Raw genomic sequence first — 18,899 nt, forward strand, 5'->3', positions numbered from 1 at the left:
TGCTGGGGTGGTGCTTCATTGCTGCCACCGAAAAATTGATCCAGTGGGGTACAAAAGACATTTTACGAAAGACTTTTCCTGCCCGTAACAGCTGCTAAAGACAGCGGACTCTACTAAACGTATAATAATTAAGTTATGAACCGACTAGTTCATCTCTGTTCCAAATAATCAAATATTTCCAAGAAAGATCAAAATTTGCTCCCATCTTTGCTCACTCTTCTTTTTCTGGTCTTTTGCACATTATATTACATTTCTGAGCTAGAAACAAGTGGGCTTCAAAAGAACAGTCAGAATGGACAGATTACACTCCTTTTTTCCCAAAAGGTTTTACCTACGTCATATGGTATGTACATGGCAAGTTGTATAAATCTAAGTATTTATTACTATCAGATGTAGCTGGTAGTGATGAGCAAAGTTTTTTTTTTTTTTTATTGATTTGGCAGCCTCGCCAAACTAGGAGAACAAATTCAATTTGTTACAAAGTACCTTGTCACAAATCGCATTCCATTGTATTTAGCGGGTGCAATGACGGGAACTTCGGAAATTCGGATCGAAGTCCACTGACATAAAATTACATTCAGTAAGCTCCTAAATGGTATCACAGCCTCCTTCATGATGTACGTATGGTTAGGTGGGATAGGATGTTGCCACTTTTACTTATCCCATAATCGGGCCCTGGCTGGCACATATATGCTGTTAGCCAGTAGAGTTCTATGGGCCCCAGGGGAAACTTTAGATGGATTCCCCCCCCCCCCATTATATCTTTGAATGCGTTGTAGTACACAGTCTACAGGCTGCTGCTGATCACTACAAAAACCCATAGCATCTACACGTAGATGCGGAATTTATAAAATATAAATGACCATATAACTCACTCCCAGACCGCCCATCACCATCCCTGTGCCCAGCACTATCCGCCCCCCTCCACCAGCACGTTTACCAGCTACCAAAGCCCCCCAGAAACATCACCATTGATAACAGTAACAGCAAGGTCAAACTGAACTCAAACTAATGGTGGATTTACACGGGACGATTCTGCAGCCGATTGTTGGGAAGGAAACGTTCCTTTAGGACAGTCGTCTGCTCGTTCAGTGAAGGAGACCATGCATTTACATGCAGCGATCACCTCCACTGTATGAGGACGAGGGATCACTATTGTCATCACTTGTCCTCATACAGAATCATGGTTTCTGAGCAGCAAATTGCTGTTTAGACCACACAACCTACTGCCCGGAAATTATAATCGGTGGTGCCTGAACGAACGACAGGATTTAAGCACATTTAAACGGGCAGATTGTTGGGAACGACCGTTCGCAGATAATCTGAATAATTGTTGGCTCCCGATAATTTGGACGATTATTGGCTCATGGAAATGCAGCTTGACTCTCCCACAGCCCTCTTCCCCAACCAAAAACACACACGTAACTAACTTTGATAAGAAGACACCAGGATGAGCAGGTTAAGCGTAGCTGCCTGTAGGCTAGCAGAGACGAGGAGGATGTAAGTTTAAGAAACCTCCTCCCCCAGGACCCACAAGAACTAAATGCCTCTGTGACACAGACAGACACAGCGCTGGACCTACAGAACTGGGTCTGTATATACCAAGGAGGCTCAGGGGTGCACCTAGCCTATTGGCTGCCTGAGGAGAAAATTGAAATGGTGCCTCACCCCTCCCCCTCCCAATCCCTAAACCAAATTCTCAACCAGAAAATAACAAACAGCAGGTGGCTCTATACTAACACATTTTATGTAATAACTCAACTATACTTTTTTTTTTATAACATTTAATTTTAGTGAACAGCAAACTAATCTGTAGAAACCAGTGTCAGGCAGCTGCTGCCAAGGTCAATAAGATAATGGGTTGCATCAAAAGGGGCATAGATGCCCGTGATGAGAACATAGTCCTACCACTTTACAAAACACTAGTCAGACCACATATAGAGGACTGTGTACAGTTCTGGGCTCCTGTGAACAAGGCAGACATAGAAGAGCTGGAGAGTGTACAGAGGAGGGCAACTAAAGTAATTTCGGAAATTAGGGAATTACAGTACCCCGAAAGATTATCAAAATTAGGGTTATTCTCTTTAGAAAAAAGACAACTGAGGGGAGATCTAACAACTATGAATATATCAGAGACAGAGAGACAGGTACAGAGATCGCCCCCATCATCTATTTATCCCCAGGACAAATGACTGTGACAAGAGGACATCCTCTGTGTCTGGAGGAAAGAAGGCATCTACACAAACATAGAAGAGGATTCTTTACGGTACGAGCAGTGAGACTATGGAGCTCTCTGCCTGAGGAGGTGGTGATGGCGAGTTCACTGAAAGAGTTCAGGAGGGGCCTGGATGTATTTCTGGAGTGTAATAATATTACAGGCTATAGCTACTAGAGAGGGGTCGCTGATCCAGGGAGTTATTCTGATTGCCTGATTGGAGTCGGGAAGGAATTTTTTATTCCCCTCAAGTGGGGAAAATTGTCTTCTACCTCACAGTTTTTTTTTTGCCTTCCTCTGGATCAACTTGCAGGATAACAGGCTGAACTGGATGGACAGAGGGCTTTTTTTGGCCTTCTAAACCATGTTACTATGTTAATTGCCAAAGTCTTCAGATCCGGCTGCAGGTTTGGAAAGTGTAGAATATTTTTCATGGGACAACCCCTTTAATCATAGCCATGTAAATACAGTATAATGCACGGCTCCTTCTCTTACAGGCAGTGATATGGCGGAATATGAGCTGGATAACATCTTCATTGTGGAATCTCCCTATAAAATTCTCTACACAAAAACATCAACATTTTTCAAGCCCGGAATGCCATTCGATCTTAAGGTCAGTGCACTGATTTCATGTTTGATTATATTTTATTGTTTTAGTGTTCTTTTATAATATTGTATTTTTTTTTCTAGCACCTTCATCTTCTGCATAAAAATGCAAAAAAATCATTTACATGAGAACATATTCTTTTTGGCCTAAGATAGATTAAAAAGATAACAGGATTATATAGGCCGGGGCATTATCTTATTTTTTATTTATTAATTTTTACAAGAGTCTCATTTCAGGTGTTTGTCATATATCCTGATGGGTCTCCGGCTCATCGTGTCCCTGTTGTAGCAGAATCAGGAAATGTCAGAGGAACAACTCTGGAAGATGGAACCGCTCGGCTGACTCTGAACACTCGCCCAGACATGAACCTGCTGCAGATAACAGTAATATTTCTATGTTTGTACATGTCTGCATTTGGAATATACTAATCATGAATGTTTGAAAATTATGAGCTTGCATTAGTAATATGTACTTAGTGGAGGTGTTAAATTTCAGGATATTAAAATTGATCACTTATTTTCTGATTGACACCCCTGCCAATCAACTGTTCCAGAGTAGCTCAGGCTCTGGAGGTTGGCATCAGAACTACACAGATTCACCAACCATGTAGTAGATAAAGGTGGTTAATGCAGAAACCAGGAGCCGCTGATTGCCACTGATCAGGTATTGATGGCCTACCCTGAGGATACGCCATCAATATTACATTTCTGGAATATCATTTTAATGGATGGAAAGCCTAATGGTTCTACAGTGTTGATTCGATGCATTTAAGTTCTCTTCACATGTAAGTTTGGCTGCTATGTGCAACAGAGCTTTAGATGAACCAATTCTGTATACTGCTAGTAGTGACTATGAATATTTTATATTAGACAGTAAGCACTCTATTACTACTGTATTGTAGATGTCTATGTCTTCTCTCTCCTTCTAGGTATCAACATTAGATGAAAAGATACCCAAGGAAAAGCAAGCTTCTGCCACCATGGTGGCCTCTGCCTACAGATCCACTGGTGGCAACTACTTATATCTCAGTGTCAAAGGAGGGGAATTGAAACCAGGAGAGAATGCAATAATCAACTTTATTATCTGGAACAATGACAATGCAGTTCAAAACCAGATCAGCCATTTCAACTACGTGGTAATTTTCCTTGTCTTTTTTTACATTTAAACCATATAAATTGTTGGTTGCCACTAAAGGGGTTCTGAGCTTTAAACAATAGCTTTTTGTTGGAGGACTCCCCAAAAATAAGAGAATCGCAGAGTATCTTGTTTCTGGGACCCACACTGATCAGATGTAATCTGTGGTGGAATTTGGCAGCTAGTGCTGTGCCAAACCAGGGGAAATGAATTATTGCATGGTGCTAATTAAGATCAATGGGCTGCATGGACAAGAGAGAGAGAGAAGGAGAGAGAGAGAGAAGGAGAGAGAGAGAGAAGGAGAGAGAGAGAGAAGGAGAGAGAGAGATATGTTCTAAATAGCTACCTTCCACGTTGGCTAATTGATGAAGGTCCCTATATTAACTTAAAATGTCCTAAAATACTATTTGATCATGGGTGTTCTAAACCAACTCCATTAAAGATAATGAACTAACATGGGCAGGACAGTCCCAAATTTCATGATGTCATCAGGACTAGAGATGGCCTTGAGGTTCAACCGGCGGTCATTTCGTGGCAAACTTTACGCATTCGGGATTCGCCGAACATGCGAACGTATGGCGATATTCGCACTCGCCATATTAGTTTGCATAGCACCGAACTTTGACCCATGACACATCCATCAGGTGGGACAGGACAGCCAATTGAGACATTTCAGCACATGGACACACCCCCAACCCTATAATAGAGCCCAATCTGGCAGCCATTTTACATTATGTGTTTTGCCAGTGTAGGGAGAGGTTGCATTTTGGAGCAGGGACACTCATGGACATCAAACGCTAGATAATAGGGCCACAAAAGTCCTTCTAAGGTGTGATATAGATGGGTGTGATATACTTATAATATACTTTCTAACATAGAAATTAAATTATAGTGTATTTGTATTGTGCAGCAGTTGTGTGCTGTTCTGCTGTGATACCGCAGCTAGATAGAGGGACAAACGCTATTGGAGTAACTAATTGCAATGGGTGTGATATACCTGTTGCCGCACCAAAAACTGCTTGAGGGCTACGATATACCTTCTTCCACAAAATCCTGATTGACGGGGTGCTATATACCTTCTTCCACAAAATCCTGATTGACGGGTGCTATATACCTGCTTCTACAAAATACTGATTGAGGGGTGCCATATACCTGTTTCCGCCAAATGCTGATTAAGGGGTGATATATACCTGTTTCCGCCAAATACTGATTAAGGGGTGCTATATACCTGTTTCCGTCAAATACTGATTGAGGGGTGCCATATACCTATTTCCGCCAAATACTGATTAAGGGGTGCTATATACCTGTTTCTGCCAAATACTGATTGAGTGGTGCTATTGCTATATACAGTACAGACCAAAAGTTTGGACACACCTTCTCATTCAAAGAGTTTTCTTTATTTTCATGGCTATGAAAATTGTAGATTCACACTGAAGGCATCAAAACTATGAATTAACACATGTGGAATTATATACATAACAAAAAAGTGTGAAACAACTGAAAATAATATAACATATAATAGGTTCTTCTAAGTAGCCACCTTTTGCTTTGATTACTGCTTTGCACACTCTTGGCATTCTCTTGATGAGCTTCAAGAGGTAGTCACCTGAAATGGTCTTCCAACAGTCTTGAAGGAGTTCCCAGAGATGCTTAGCACTTGTTGGCCCTTTTGCCTTCACTCTGCGGTCCAGCTCACCCCAAACCATCTCGATTGGGTTCAGGTCCGGTGAGTGTGGAGGCCAGGTCATCTGGCGCAGCACCCCATCACTCTCCTTCATGGTCAAATAGCCCTTATACAGCCTGGAGGTGTGTTTGGGGTCATTGTCCTGTTGAAAAATAAATGATGGTCCAACTAAACGCAAACCGGATGGAATAGCATGGCGCTGCAAGATGCTGTGGTAGCCATGCTGGTTCAGTATGCCTTCAGTTTTGAATAAATCCCCAACAGTGTCTCCAGCAAAGCACCCCCACACCATCACACCTCCTCCTCCATGCTTCATGGTGGGAACCAGGCATGTAGATCCGGTCACCTTTTCTGCGTCGCACAAAGACACGGTGGTTGGTACCAAAGATCTCAAATTTGGACTCATCAGACCAAAGCACAGATTTCCACTGGTCTAATGTCCATTCCTTGTTTTCTTTAGCCCAAACAAGTCTCTTCTGCTTGTTGCCTGTCCTTAGCAGTGGTTTCCTAGCAGATATTCCACCATGAAGGCCTGATTCACACAGTTTCCTCTTAACAGTTGTTCTAGAGATGTGTCTGCTGCTAGAACTCTGTGTGGCATTGACCTGGTCTCTAATCTGAGCTGCTGTTAACCTGTGATTTCTGAGGCTGGTGACTCGGATTAACTTATCCTCCGCAGCAGAGGTGACTCTTGGTCTTCCTTTCCTGGGGCGGCCGCATGTGAGCCAGTTTCTTTGTAGCGCTTGAATACAAATTCTAACAGTCTATTCAGTAGGACTATCAGCTGTGTATCCACCTGACTTCTCCACAACGTAACTGATGGTCCCAACCCCATTTATAAGGCAAGAAATCCCACTTATTAAACCTGACAGGGCACACCTGTGAAGTGAAAACAATTTCAGGTGACTACCTCTTGAAGCTCATCAAGAGAATGCCAAGAGTGTGCAAAGCAGTAATCAAAGCAAAAGGTGGCTACTTTGAAGAACCTAGAATTTGACATATTTTCAGTTGTTTCACACTTTTTTGTTATCTATATAATTCCACATGTGTTAATTCATAGTTTTGATGCCTTCAGTGTGAATCAAATTTTTTTTATAGTCATGAAAATAAAGAAAACTCTTTGAATGAGAAGGTGTGTCCAAACTTTTGGTCTGTACTGGACCTTCTTCCACCAAATACTGATTTAGGGCTGTGATACACCTGCTTCCACAAAATCCTGATTGAGGGGTTCTATATATCTATTTCCGCCAAAAACTGATTGAGGGGTGCCAGATACCTTCTTCAAAAAAATCCTGATTGAGGGGTGCTATATACCTGTTTCTGCCAAATACTGATTGAGGGGTGCTATATACCAGTTTCCGCCAAATACTGATTGAGGGGTTCTATATGACAGGAATATGTGCATTAAGGGATTCAATGTATGGCTTGGTGAATGGTGTCTGAACCAAGGGTTTGGCTTTGTGTCTCATGTTAACTCTTGTTGGAATGGAAAAGAACTGTACAAGAAAGATGGTTTGCATCTTTCTCTCAAGGGAATGGATGTCCTCGGTGAACAGTTCCAAGTATTTGCTAAGAAGCATTTAAACTAGGAAAGGGGGGCAAAAGAGTGATAATCCAGCAGTCCAACTGCCCCCCGGAACAATGCCAGAAGAGGCCAGTAGCACAAAGGTTAAGAAATGACAAGCTCAGAGTCTTGTCTACAAATGCTCGCAGTCTAGGGAATAAGATCAATGAACTTGAGGCTATAATGGCATCTGAGAATATAGATGTAGTGGCTGTTACTGAGACGTGGTTCAAGGGGAGTAATGACTGGGATATATCAATGCCAGGGTTCTCTCTATACAGGAAAGACAGAGAAGGCAAGAAGGGATGGCCCTGTATGTGAAAGATAGCATAAAATCTAATTTGATACAAGTTAGCGAGAACAATTTAGAGTCAGTTTGGGTTACCTTGCAGCTTGATAATCATAAGGTAACTCGTGTAGGTGTGATATATAGACCACCTAGCCAAGTCAAAGAATTAGATGATCTACTAGTTGAGGAAATAGCTAAAATGACATTGAAGGGGGAAGTTATCATTATGGGAGACTTCAATCTTCCAGATGTAAACTGAAAAACCAAAATAGCTAGTTCTGCCAGGAGTACAGATATTATAAATTCCCTACTGGGATTATCTCTACAGCAAGTAGTGGAGGAGCCAACCCGGAAGGAGGCCATTTTAGATTTAGTATTCACAAATGGGAATTTGGTATCTGATCTTACTGTAGGGGAAAGCTTGGGATCTAGTGATCACCAGTCAGTGTGGTTTACTATAAGTACAGTGACTGAGTCACACCACACAAAAACTAAAGTTTTCGATTTTAGAAAAACTGACTTTTCTAAAATTAGATTAGTGGTATACGAGTCCCTATCAGACTGGAACAGTTTCTCTGGAGTCCAGGAGAAATGGGACTACTTAAAAGTTGCACTATTGAAGGCAACAGAAAATTGCATTAGGCTTGTCAGTAAAAGCAAAAAAAGGAAAAGACCACTGTGGTACTCAGCAGAAGTGGCCAAAATCATTAAAAACAAAAAGATAGCATTTAGGAATTATTAAAAAAAACTAAACGAGGATGACAGACAAATTTATAAGATTAGGCAGAGAGAGGCCAAACAAGTTATAAGAGCTTCTAAAGCACAGGCAGAACAGAAATTAGCCCAGTCAGGGAAAAAAGGCGATAAGGCATTCTTCAGATACATAAATGAAAAAAGGAAACTAAAACAAGGAATTACCAAATTAAAAACTAAAGAAGTAAGGTATATGGAAGAAGATAAATAACTAGCTGACTGCCTCAATGAATACATCAGTTCAGTTTTTACAAAGGAAAATGAAGGAGAATGACCTCAGTTAGGAAAGAAGACTAATGAATCTTTTGACGCATGTGTCTTTACAGAGGAAGAGGTTCTAAGTCAACTGTCTAAAATTAATGCAAATAAGTCACAGGGGCCTGATGGGATACACCCAAAGCTATTAAAAGAGCTCAGCAGTGAACTAGCAAAACCATTAACAGATTTATTTAACCAATCACTTGCAACAGGAGTCGTCCCAGAAGATTGGAAATTAGCAAATGTTGTGCCCATTCACAAGAAAGGTAGTAAGGAGGAATCGGGCAACTATAGGCCAGTAAGCCTGACATCAATAGTGGGGAAATTAATGGAAACCATACTTAACCACTTCAACCCCGCTAGCTAAAACCCCCTTAACCACCTCCCGACCGCCTAACGCACCGATGCGTCCGGGAGGTGGTTGATTTATTCCTCCTGGACGCATCGGCGCGTCATCTTGCGAGACGCAAGATTTCCTGTGAACGCGCGCACACAGGCGCGCGCGCTCACAGGAACGGAAGGTAAGCGAGTGGATCTCCAGCCTGCCAGCGGCGATCGTTCGCTGGCAGGCTGGAGATGTGATTTTTTTAACCCCTAACAGGTATATTAGACGCTGTTTTGATAACAGCGTCTAATATACCTGCTACCTGGTCCTCTGGTGGTCCCTTTTGTTTGGATCGACCACCAGAGGACACAGGTAGCTCAGTAAAGTCGCACCAAACACCACACTACACTACACCCACCCGTCACTTATTAACCCCTTATGAACCCCTGATCACCCATGATCACCCCATATAAACTCCCTGATCACCCCCCTGTCATTGATCACCCCCCTGTCATTGATCACCCCCCTGTCATTGATCACCCCCCTGTCAGGCTCCGTTCAGACGTCCATATGATTTTTACGGATCCACGGATACATGGATCGGATCCGCAAAACACATGCGGACGTCTGAATGGAGCCTTACAGGGGGGTGATCAATGACAGGCGGGTGATCACCCATATAGATTCCCTGATCACCCCCTGTCATTGATCACCCCCCTGTCATTGATCACCCCCCTGTAAGGCTCCATTCAGATGTCCGTATGATTTTTACGGATCCATGGATACATGGATCGGATCCGCAAAACACATGCGGACGTCTGAATGGAGCCTTACAGAGGGGTGATCAATGACAGGCGGGTGATCACCCATATACACTCCCTGATCACCCCCTGTCATTGATCACCCCCCTGTCATTGATCACCCCCTGTAGGGCTCCATTCAGACGTCCGCATGTGTTTTGGTATCCATGGATCCGTAAAAATCATGCGGACGTCTGAATGGCGCCTTACAGGGGGGTGATCAATGACAGAGGGGTGATCACCCATATACACTCCCTGATCACCCCCTGTCATTGATCACCCCCCTGTAAGGCTCCATTCAGACATCCGCATGTGTTTTACGGATCCGATCCATGTATCCATGGATCCGTAAAAATCATGCGGACGTCTGAATGGAGCCTTACAGGGGGTGATCAATGACAGAGGGGTCATCACCCATATACACTCCCTGATCACCCGCCTGTCATTGATCACCCCCCTGTAAGGCTCTATTTAGACATCCGCATGTGTTTTGCGGATCCGATCCATGTATCCATGGATCCGTAAAAATCATACAGACGTCTGAATGGAGCCTTACAGGGGGGGTGATCACCCTGATCACCCCCTGTCATTGATCACCCCCCTGTAAGGCTCCATTCAGATGTCCGCATGTGTTTTGCGGATCCGATCCATGTATCTATGGATCCGTAAAAATCATGCGGACGTCTGAATGGAGCCTTAAAGGGGGTGATCAATGACAGTGGGGTGATCACCCATATACACTCCCTGATCACCCCCTGTCATTGATCACCCCCCTGTAAGGCTCCATTCAGACGTCCGCATGTGTTTTGCGGATCCGATCCATGGATCTGTAAAAATCATACGGACGTCTGAATGGAGCCTTACCAGGGAGGTGATCAATGACAGGGGGGTGATCAGGGAGTCTATATGGGTGATCACCCCCCTGTCATTGATCACCCCCTTACCCCCCCTGTAAGGCTCCATTCAGACATTTTTTTGGCCCAAGTTAGCGGAAATTTTTTGTGTTTTTGTTTTGTTTTTTCTTACTAAGTCTCATATTCCACTAACTTGTGTCAAAAAATAAAATCTCACATGAACTCGCCATACCCCTCACGGAATCCAAATGCGTAACATTTTTAGACATTTATATTCCAGACTTCTTCTCACGCTTTAGGGCCCCTAAAAAGCCAGGGCAGTATAAATACCCCACATGTGACCCCATTTCGGAAAGAAGACACCCCAAGGTATTCCATGAGGGGCATATTGAGTCCATGAAAGATTGAAATTTTTGTCCTAAGTTAGCGGAAAGTGAGACTTTGTGAGAAAAAAACAAAACAAATCAATTTCCGCTAACTTATGCAAAAAAAAAAAAATTCTATGAACTCGCCAGGCCCCTCATTGAATACGTTGGGGTGTCTTCTTTCCAAAGTGGGGTCACATGTGGGGTATTTATACTGCCCTGGCTTTTTAGGGGCCCAAAAGTGTGAGAAGAAGTCTGGGATCCAAATGTCTAAAAATGCCCTCCTAAAAGGAATTTGGGCACCTTTGCGCATCTAGGCTGCAAAAAAGTGTCACACATCTGGTATCGCCGTACTCAGGAGAAGTTGGGAAATGTGTTTTGGGGTGTCATTTTACATATACCCATGCTGGGTGAGAAAAATATCTTGGTCAAATGCCAACTTTGTATAAAAAAATTGGAAAAGTTGTCTTTTGCCAAGATATTTCTCTCACCCAGCATGGGTATATGTAAAATGACACCCCAAAACACATTCCCCAACTTCTCCTGAGTACGGCGATACCAGATGTGTGACACTTTTTTGCAGCCAAGGTGGGCAAAGGGGCACATATTCCAAAGTGCACCTTTCGGATTTCGCAGGCCATTTTTTACACATTTTGATTGCAAAGTTCTTCTCACACATTTGGGCCCCTAAATTGCCAGGGCAGTATAACTACGCCACAAGTGACCCCATTGTGGAAAGAAGACACCCCAAGGTATTCCGTGAGGGGCACGGCGAGTTCCTAGAATTTTTTATTTTTTGTCACAAGTTAGCGGAAAATTATGATTTTTCTTTTTTTTTCATTTTTCCTTACAAAGTCTCATATTCCACTAACTTGCGACAAAAAAAATAAATTCTAAGAACTCGCCATGCCCCTCATGGAATACCTTGGGGTGTCTTCTTTCCAAAATGGGGTCACTTGTGGCGTAGTTATACTGCCCTGGCAATTTAGGGGCTCAAATGTGTAAGAAGTTCCTTGCAATCAAAATCTGTAAAAAATGGCCTGCGAAATCCGAAAGGTGCTCTTTGGAATATGTGCCCCTTTGCCCACCTTGGCTGCAAAAAAGTGTCACATATCTGGTATCGCCGTACTCAGGAGAAGTTGGGGAATGTGTTTTGGGGTGTCATTTTACATATACCCATGCTGGGTGAGAAAAATATCTTGGTCAAATGCCAACTTTGTATAAAAAAATGGGAAAAGTTGTCTTTTGCCAAGATATTTCTCTCACCCAGCATGGGTATATGTAAAATGACACCCCAAACCACATTCCCCAACTTCTCCTGAGTACGGCGATACCAGATGTGTCACACTTTTTTGCAGCCTAGGTGGGCAAAGGGGCACATATTCCAAAGTGCACCTTTCGGATTTCACCGGTCATTTTTTACACATTTTGATTGCAAAGTTCTTCTCACACATTTGGGCCCCTAAATTGCCAGGGCAGTATAACTACCCCACAAGTGACCCCATTTTGGAAAGAAGACACCCCAAGGTATTCCGTGAGGGGCATGGCGAGTTCCTAGAATTTTTTATTTTTTGTCGCAATTTAGTGGAATATGAGACTTTGTAAGAAAAAAATAAAAATAAAAAATCATCATCATTTTCCGCTAACTTGTGACAAAAAATAAAAAGTTCTATGAACTCACTATGCCCATCAGCGAATACATTATGGTGTCTACTTTCCGAAATGGGGTCATTTGTGGGGTTTTTCTACTGTTTGGGCATTGTAGAACCTCAGGAAACATGACAGGTGCTCAGAAAGTCAGAGCTGCTTCAAAAAGCGGAAATTCACATTTTTGTACCATAGTTTGTAAACGCTATAACTTTTACCCAAACCATTTTTTTTTTTGCCCAAACATTTTTTTTTTATCAAAGACATGTAGAACTATAAATTTAGCGAAAAATTTATATATGGATGTCGTTTTTTTTGCAAGATTTTACAGCTGAAAGTGAAAAATGTCATTTTTTTGCAAAAAAATCGTTACATTTCGATTAATAACAAAAAAAGTAAAAATGTCAGCAGCAATGAAATACCACCAAATGAAAGCTCTATTAGTGAGAAGAAAAGGAGGTAAAATTCATTTGGGTGGTAAGTTGCATGACCGAGCGATAAACGGTGAAAGGAGTGTAGTGCCGAAGTGTAAAAAGTGCTCTGGTCATGAAGGGGGTTTCAGCTAGCGGGGCTGAAGTGGTTAATGACCAGGCCACTTTTTACACTTCTGCACTACACTACTTTCACTGTTTATCGCTCGGTCATGCAACTTACCACCCAAATAAATTTTACCTCCTTTTCTTCCCACTAATAGAGCTTTCATTTGGTGGTATTTCATTGCTGATAACATTTTTACTTTTTTGTTATTAATCGAAATGTAACGATTTTTTTGCAAAAAAATGACATTTTTCACTTTCAGCTGTAAAATTTTGCAAAAAAAACGACATCCATATATAAATTTTTCGCTAAATTTATTGTTCTACATGTCTTTGATAAAAAAAAAAATGTTTGGGCCAAAAAAAAAAAAATTGTTTGGGTAAAAGTTATAGCGTTTACAAACTATGGTACAAAAATGTGAATTTCCGCTTTTTGAAGCAGCTCTGACTTTCTGAGCACCTGTCATGTTTCCTGAGGTTCTACAATGCCCAAACAGTAGAAAAACCCCACAAATGACCCCATTTCGGAAAGTAAACACCCTAAGGTATTCGCTGATGGGCATAGTGAGTTCCTAGAATTTTTTATTTTTTCGTCACAAGTTAGCGGAAAATGATGATTTTTTTATTTTTTATTTTTTTCCTTACAAAGTCTCATATTCCACTAACTTGCGACAAAAAATAAAAAATTCTAGGAACTCGCCATGCCCCTCACAGAATACCTTGGGGTGTCTTCTTTCCAAAATGGGGTCACTTGTGGGGTAGTTATACTGCCCTGGCAATTTAGGGGCCCAAATGTGTGAGAAGAACTTTGCAATCAAAATGTGTAAAAAATGGCCTGCGAAATCCGAAAGGTGCACTTTGGAATATGCGCCCCTTTGCCCACCTTGGCTGCAAAAAAGTGTCACACATCTGGTATTGCCGTACTCAGGAGAAGTAGGACAATGTGTTTTGGGGTGTCATTTTACATATAACCATGCTGGGTGAGAGAAATATCTTGGCAAAAGACAACTTTTCCAATTTTCTTATACAAAGTTGGCATTTGACCAAGATATTTATCTCACCCAGCATGGGTATATGTAAAATGACACCCCAAAACACATTCCCCAGCTTCTCCTGAGTACGGCGATACCACATGTGTGACACTTTTTTGCAGCCAAGGTGGGCAAAGGGGCACATATTCCAAAGTGCACCTTTCGGATTTCGCAGGCGATTTTTTACACATTTTGATTGCAAAGTACTTCTCACACATTTGGGCCCCTAAATTTCCCGGGCAGTATATCTACGCCACAAGTGACCCCATTTTGGAAAGAAGACACCCCAAGGTATTCCGTGAGGGGCATGGCGAGTTCCTAGAATTTTTTATTTTTTGTCACAAGTTAGTGGAATATGAGACTTTGTAAGAAAAAAAAAAAAAAAAGAAAAAATCAGCATTTTCCGCTAACTTGTGACAGAAAATAAAAAATTCTAGGAACTCGCCATGCCCCTCACGGAATACCTTGGGTGTCTTCTTTCCATAAGGGGGTCACTTGTGGGGTAGTTATACTGCCCTGGCATTTTAGGTGCCCTAATGTGTGGTAAGTAGTTTGAAATCAAAATGTGTAAAAAATGACCTGTGAAATCCGAAAGGTGCTCTTTGGAATGTGTGCCCCTTTGCCCACCTAGGCGGCAAAAAAGTGTCACACATCTGGTATCGCTGTACTCAGGAGAAGTTGGGGAATGTGTTTTGGGGTGTCATTTTACATATACCCATGCTGGGTGAGAGAAATATCTTGGCAAAAGACAACTTTTCAAATTTTTTTATACAAAGTTGGCATTTGACCAAGATATTTATCTCACCCAGCATGGGTATATGTAAAATGACACCCCAAAACACATTCCCCAACTTCTCCTGAGTACGGCGATACCAGATGTGTGACACTTTTTTGCAGCCTAGATGCGCAAAGCGGCCCAAATTCCTTTTAGGAGGGCATTTTTAGACATTTGGATCCAAGACTTCTTCTCACGCTTTCGGGCCCCTAAAAAGCCAGGGCAGTATAAATACCCCACATGTGACCCCATTTTGGAAAGAAGACACCCCAAGGTATTCAATGAGGGGCATGGCGAGTTCATAGAATTTTTTTGGCACAAGTTAGCGGAAATTGAGTTTATTTTTTTTTCTCACAAAGTCTCCCTTTCCGCTAACTTGGGACAAAAATTTCAATCTTTTATGGACTCAATATGCCCCTCACGGAATACCTTGGGGTGTCTTCTTTCCGAAATGGGGTCACATGTGGGGTATTTATACTGCTCTGGCATTTTAGGGGCCCTAAAGCGCGAGAAGAAGTCTAGAATATAAATGTCTAAAAAATTATACGCATTTGGATTCCGTGAGGGGTATGGCGAGTTCATGAGAGATTTTATTTTTTGACACAAGTTAGTGGAATATAAGACTTTGTAAGGAAAAAATAAATTAAAAATTTCCGCTAACTTGGGCCCAAAAAAATGTCTGAATGGAGCCTTACAGGGGGTGATCAATGACAGGGGGGTGATCAGGGAGTCTATATGGGGTGATCACCACCCTGTCATTGATCACCCCCCTGTCATTGATCACCCCCCTGTAAGGCTCCATTCAGACGTCCGTATGATTTTTACGGATCCACGTATACATGGATCGGATCCGCAAAACGCATACGGTCGTCTGAATGGAGCCTTACAGGGGGGTGATCAATGACAGGGGGGGTGATCAATGACAGGGGGGTGATCAATGACAGGGGGTGATCAGGGAATCTATATGCGTGATCACCTCCTTGTCATTGATCACCCCCCTGTAAGGCTTCATTCAGACGTCCGTTTGTGTTTTGCGGATCCGATCATGTATCCGTGGATCTGTAAAAATCATACGGACATCTGAATGGAGCCTTACAGGGGGGTGATCAATGACAGGGGGGTGATCAATGACAGGGGGTGATCAGGGAATCTATATGGGTGATCACCCGCCTGTCATTGATCACCCCCCTGTAAGGCTCCATTCAGACATCCGTATGTGTTTTGCGGATCCGATCCATGTATCCGTGGATCCGTAAAAATCATACGAACATCTGAATGGAGCCTTACAGGGGGGTGATCAATGACAGGGGGGTGATCAATGACAGGGGGTGATCAGGGAATCTATATGGGTGATCACCCGCCTGTCATTGATCACCCCCCTGTAAGGATCCTTTCAGACGTCCGTATGTGTTTTGCGGATCCGATCCATGTATCCGTGGATCCGTAAAAATCATACGGACATCTGAATGGAGCCTTACAGGGGGGTGATCAATGACAGGGGGGTGATCAATGACAGGGGGTGATCAGGGAATCTATATGGGTGATCACCCGCCTGTCATTGATCACCCCCCTGTAAGGCTCCATTCAGACGTCCGTATGTGTTTTGCGGATCCGATCCATGTATCCGTGGATCCGTAAAAATCATACGGACATCTGAATGGAGCCTTACAGGGGGGTGATCAATGACAGGGGGGTGATCAATGACAGAGGGGGATCAGGGAGTCTATATGGGGTGATCACCACCCTGTCATTGATCACCCCCCTGTCATTGATCACCCCCTTGTAAGGCTCCATTCAGACGTCCGTATGATTTTTACGGATCCACGTATACATGGATCGGATCCGCAAAACGCATACGGTCGTCTGAATGGAGCCTTACAGGGGGGTGATCAATGACAGGGGGGGTGATCAATGACAGGGGGGTGATCAATGACAGGGGGTGATCAGGGAATCTATATGCGTGATCACCTCCTTGTCATTGATCACCCCCCTGTAAGGCTTCATTCAGACGTCCGTTTGTGTTTTGCGGATCCGATCATGTATCCGTGGATCTGTAAAAATCATACGGACATCTGAATGGAGCCTTACAGGGGGGTGATCAATGACAGGGGGGTGATCAATGACAGGGGGTGATCAGGGAATCTATATGCGTGATCACCTCCTTGTCATTGATCACCCCCCTGTAAGGCTCCATTCAGACGTCCGTATGTGTTTTGCGGATTCGATCCATGTATCCGTGGATCTGTAAAAATCATACGGACATCTGAATGGAGCATTACAGGGGGGTGATCAATGACAGGGGGGTGATCAATGACAGGGGGTGATCAGGGAATCTATATGGGTGATCACCCGCCTGTCATTGATCACCCCCCTGTAAGGCTCCATTCAGACGTCCGTATGTGTTTTGCGGATCCGATCCATGTATCTGTGGATCTGTAAAAATCATACCGACATCTGAATGGAGCCTTACAGGGGGGTGATCAATGACAGGGGGGTGATCAATGACAGGGGGTGATCAGGGAATCTATATGGGTGATCACCCGCCTGTCATTGATCACCCCCCTGTAAGGCTCCATTCAGACATCCGTATGTGTTTTGCGGATCCGATCCATGTATCCGTGGATCCGTAAAAATCATACGACCATCTGAATGGAGCCTTACAGGGGGGTGATCAATGACAGGGGGGTGATCAATGACAGGGGGTGATCAGGGAATCTATATGGGTGATCACCCGCCTGTCATTGATCACCCCCCTGTAAGGATCCTTTCAGACGTCCGTATGTGTTTTGCGGATCCGATCCATGTATCCGTGGATCCGTAAAAATCATACGGACATCTGAATGGAGCCTTACAGGGGGGTGATCAATGACAGGGGGGTGATCAATGACAGGGGGTGATCAGGGAATCTATATGGGTGATCACCCGCCTGTCATTGATCACCCCCCTGTAAGGCTCCATTCAGACGTCCGTATGTGTTTTGCGGATCCGATCCATGTATCCGTGGATCCGTAAAAATCATACGGACATCTGAATGGAGCCTTACAGGGGGGTGATCAATGACAGGGGGGTGATCAATGACAGAGGGGGATCAGGGAATCTATATGGGTGATCACCCGCCTGTCATTGATCACCCCCCTGTAAGGCTCCATTCAGACGTCCGTATGTGTTTTGTGGATCCGATCCATGTATCCGTGGATCTGTAAAAATCATACGGACATCTGAATGGAGCCTTACAGGGGGGTGATCAATGACAGGGGGGTGATCAATGACAGGGGGTGATCAGGGAATCTATGTGGGTGATCACCCGCCTGTCATTGATCACCCCCCTGTAAGGCTCCATTCAGACGTCCGTATGTGTTTTGCGGATCTGATCCATGTATCCGTGGATCCGTAAAAATCATACGGATGTCTGAACGGAGCCTGACAGGGGGTGATCAATGACAGGGGGGTGATCAGGGAGTCTATATGGGGTGATCATGGGTGATCAGGGGTTCATAAGGGGTTAATAAGTGACAGAGGGGGGGGGGGGTGTAGTGTAGTGTAGTGTTTTGTGGTACTTTACACAGCTACCTGTGTCCTCTGGTGGTCGATCCAAACAAAAGAGACCACCAGAGGACCAGGTAGCAGTTATATTAGACGCTGTTATCAAAACAGTGTCTAATATACCTGTTAGGGGTTAAAAAAAATCACATCTCCAGCCTGCCAGCGAGCGATCGCCGTTGGCAGGCTGGAGATCCACTCGCTTACCTTCTGTTCCTGTGAGCGCGCGCGCCTGTGTGCGCGCGTTCACAGGAAATCTCGGCCCTCGCGAGATGACGCGTATATGCGTCACTCTGCGCAGGGCTGCCGCCTCCGGACCGCAAATCTGCGTTAGGCAGTCCGGAGGCGGTTAAGGAGAGGATTGAGAAACATCTAAAATCCCATGGATTGAAAGATGAAAAACAGCATGGGTGTCACGGACGGTGTACAGGAAACAAGACAAAGCAACATGCATATATGACTGAGTGGATCCAAAGCTAAGGAACTAAAAGGGAGACCCGTGCACAAGACCTGAGACTATCC

The 18,899-nt window shown here is 43.6% G+C and overlaps 1 protein-coding gene across 1 annotated transcript in view; it reads left to right on the forward strand.

The window, feature by feature from the left end:
• LOC122927156 (A.superbus venom factor 1-like) overlaps positions 1-18,899 on the forward strand; it is a 503,636-nt gene that overhangs the window by 148,971 nt on the left and 335,766 nt on the right. Inside the window, exons 10-12 of the mRNA XM_044278753.1 lie at positions 2,713-2,828; positions 3,059-3,205; positions 3,751-3,957. Coding sequence (XP_044134688.1) covers positions 2,713-2,828; positions 3,059-3,205; positions 3,751-3,957 — 470 coding nt within the window. The remainder of the gene's footprint in view (positions 1-2,712; positions 2,829-3,058; positions 3,206-3,750; positions 3,958-18,899) is intronic.

Source organism: Bufo gargarizans, chromosome 2, assembly GCF_014858855.1.
Source record: "Bufo gargarizans isolate SCDJY-AF-19 chromosome 2, ASM1485885v1, whole genome shotgun sequence".
NCBI classification, from domain to species: domain Eukaryota; kingdom Metazoa; phylum Chordata; class Amphibia; order Anura; family Bufonidae; genus Bufo; species Bufo gargarizans.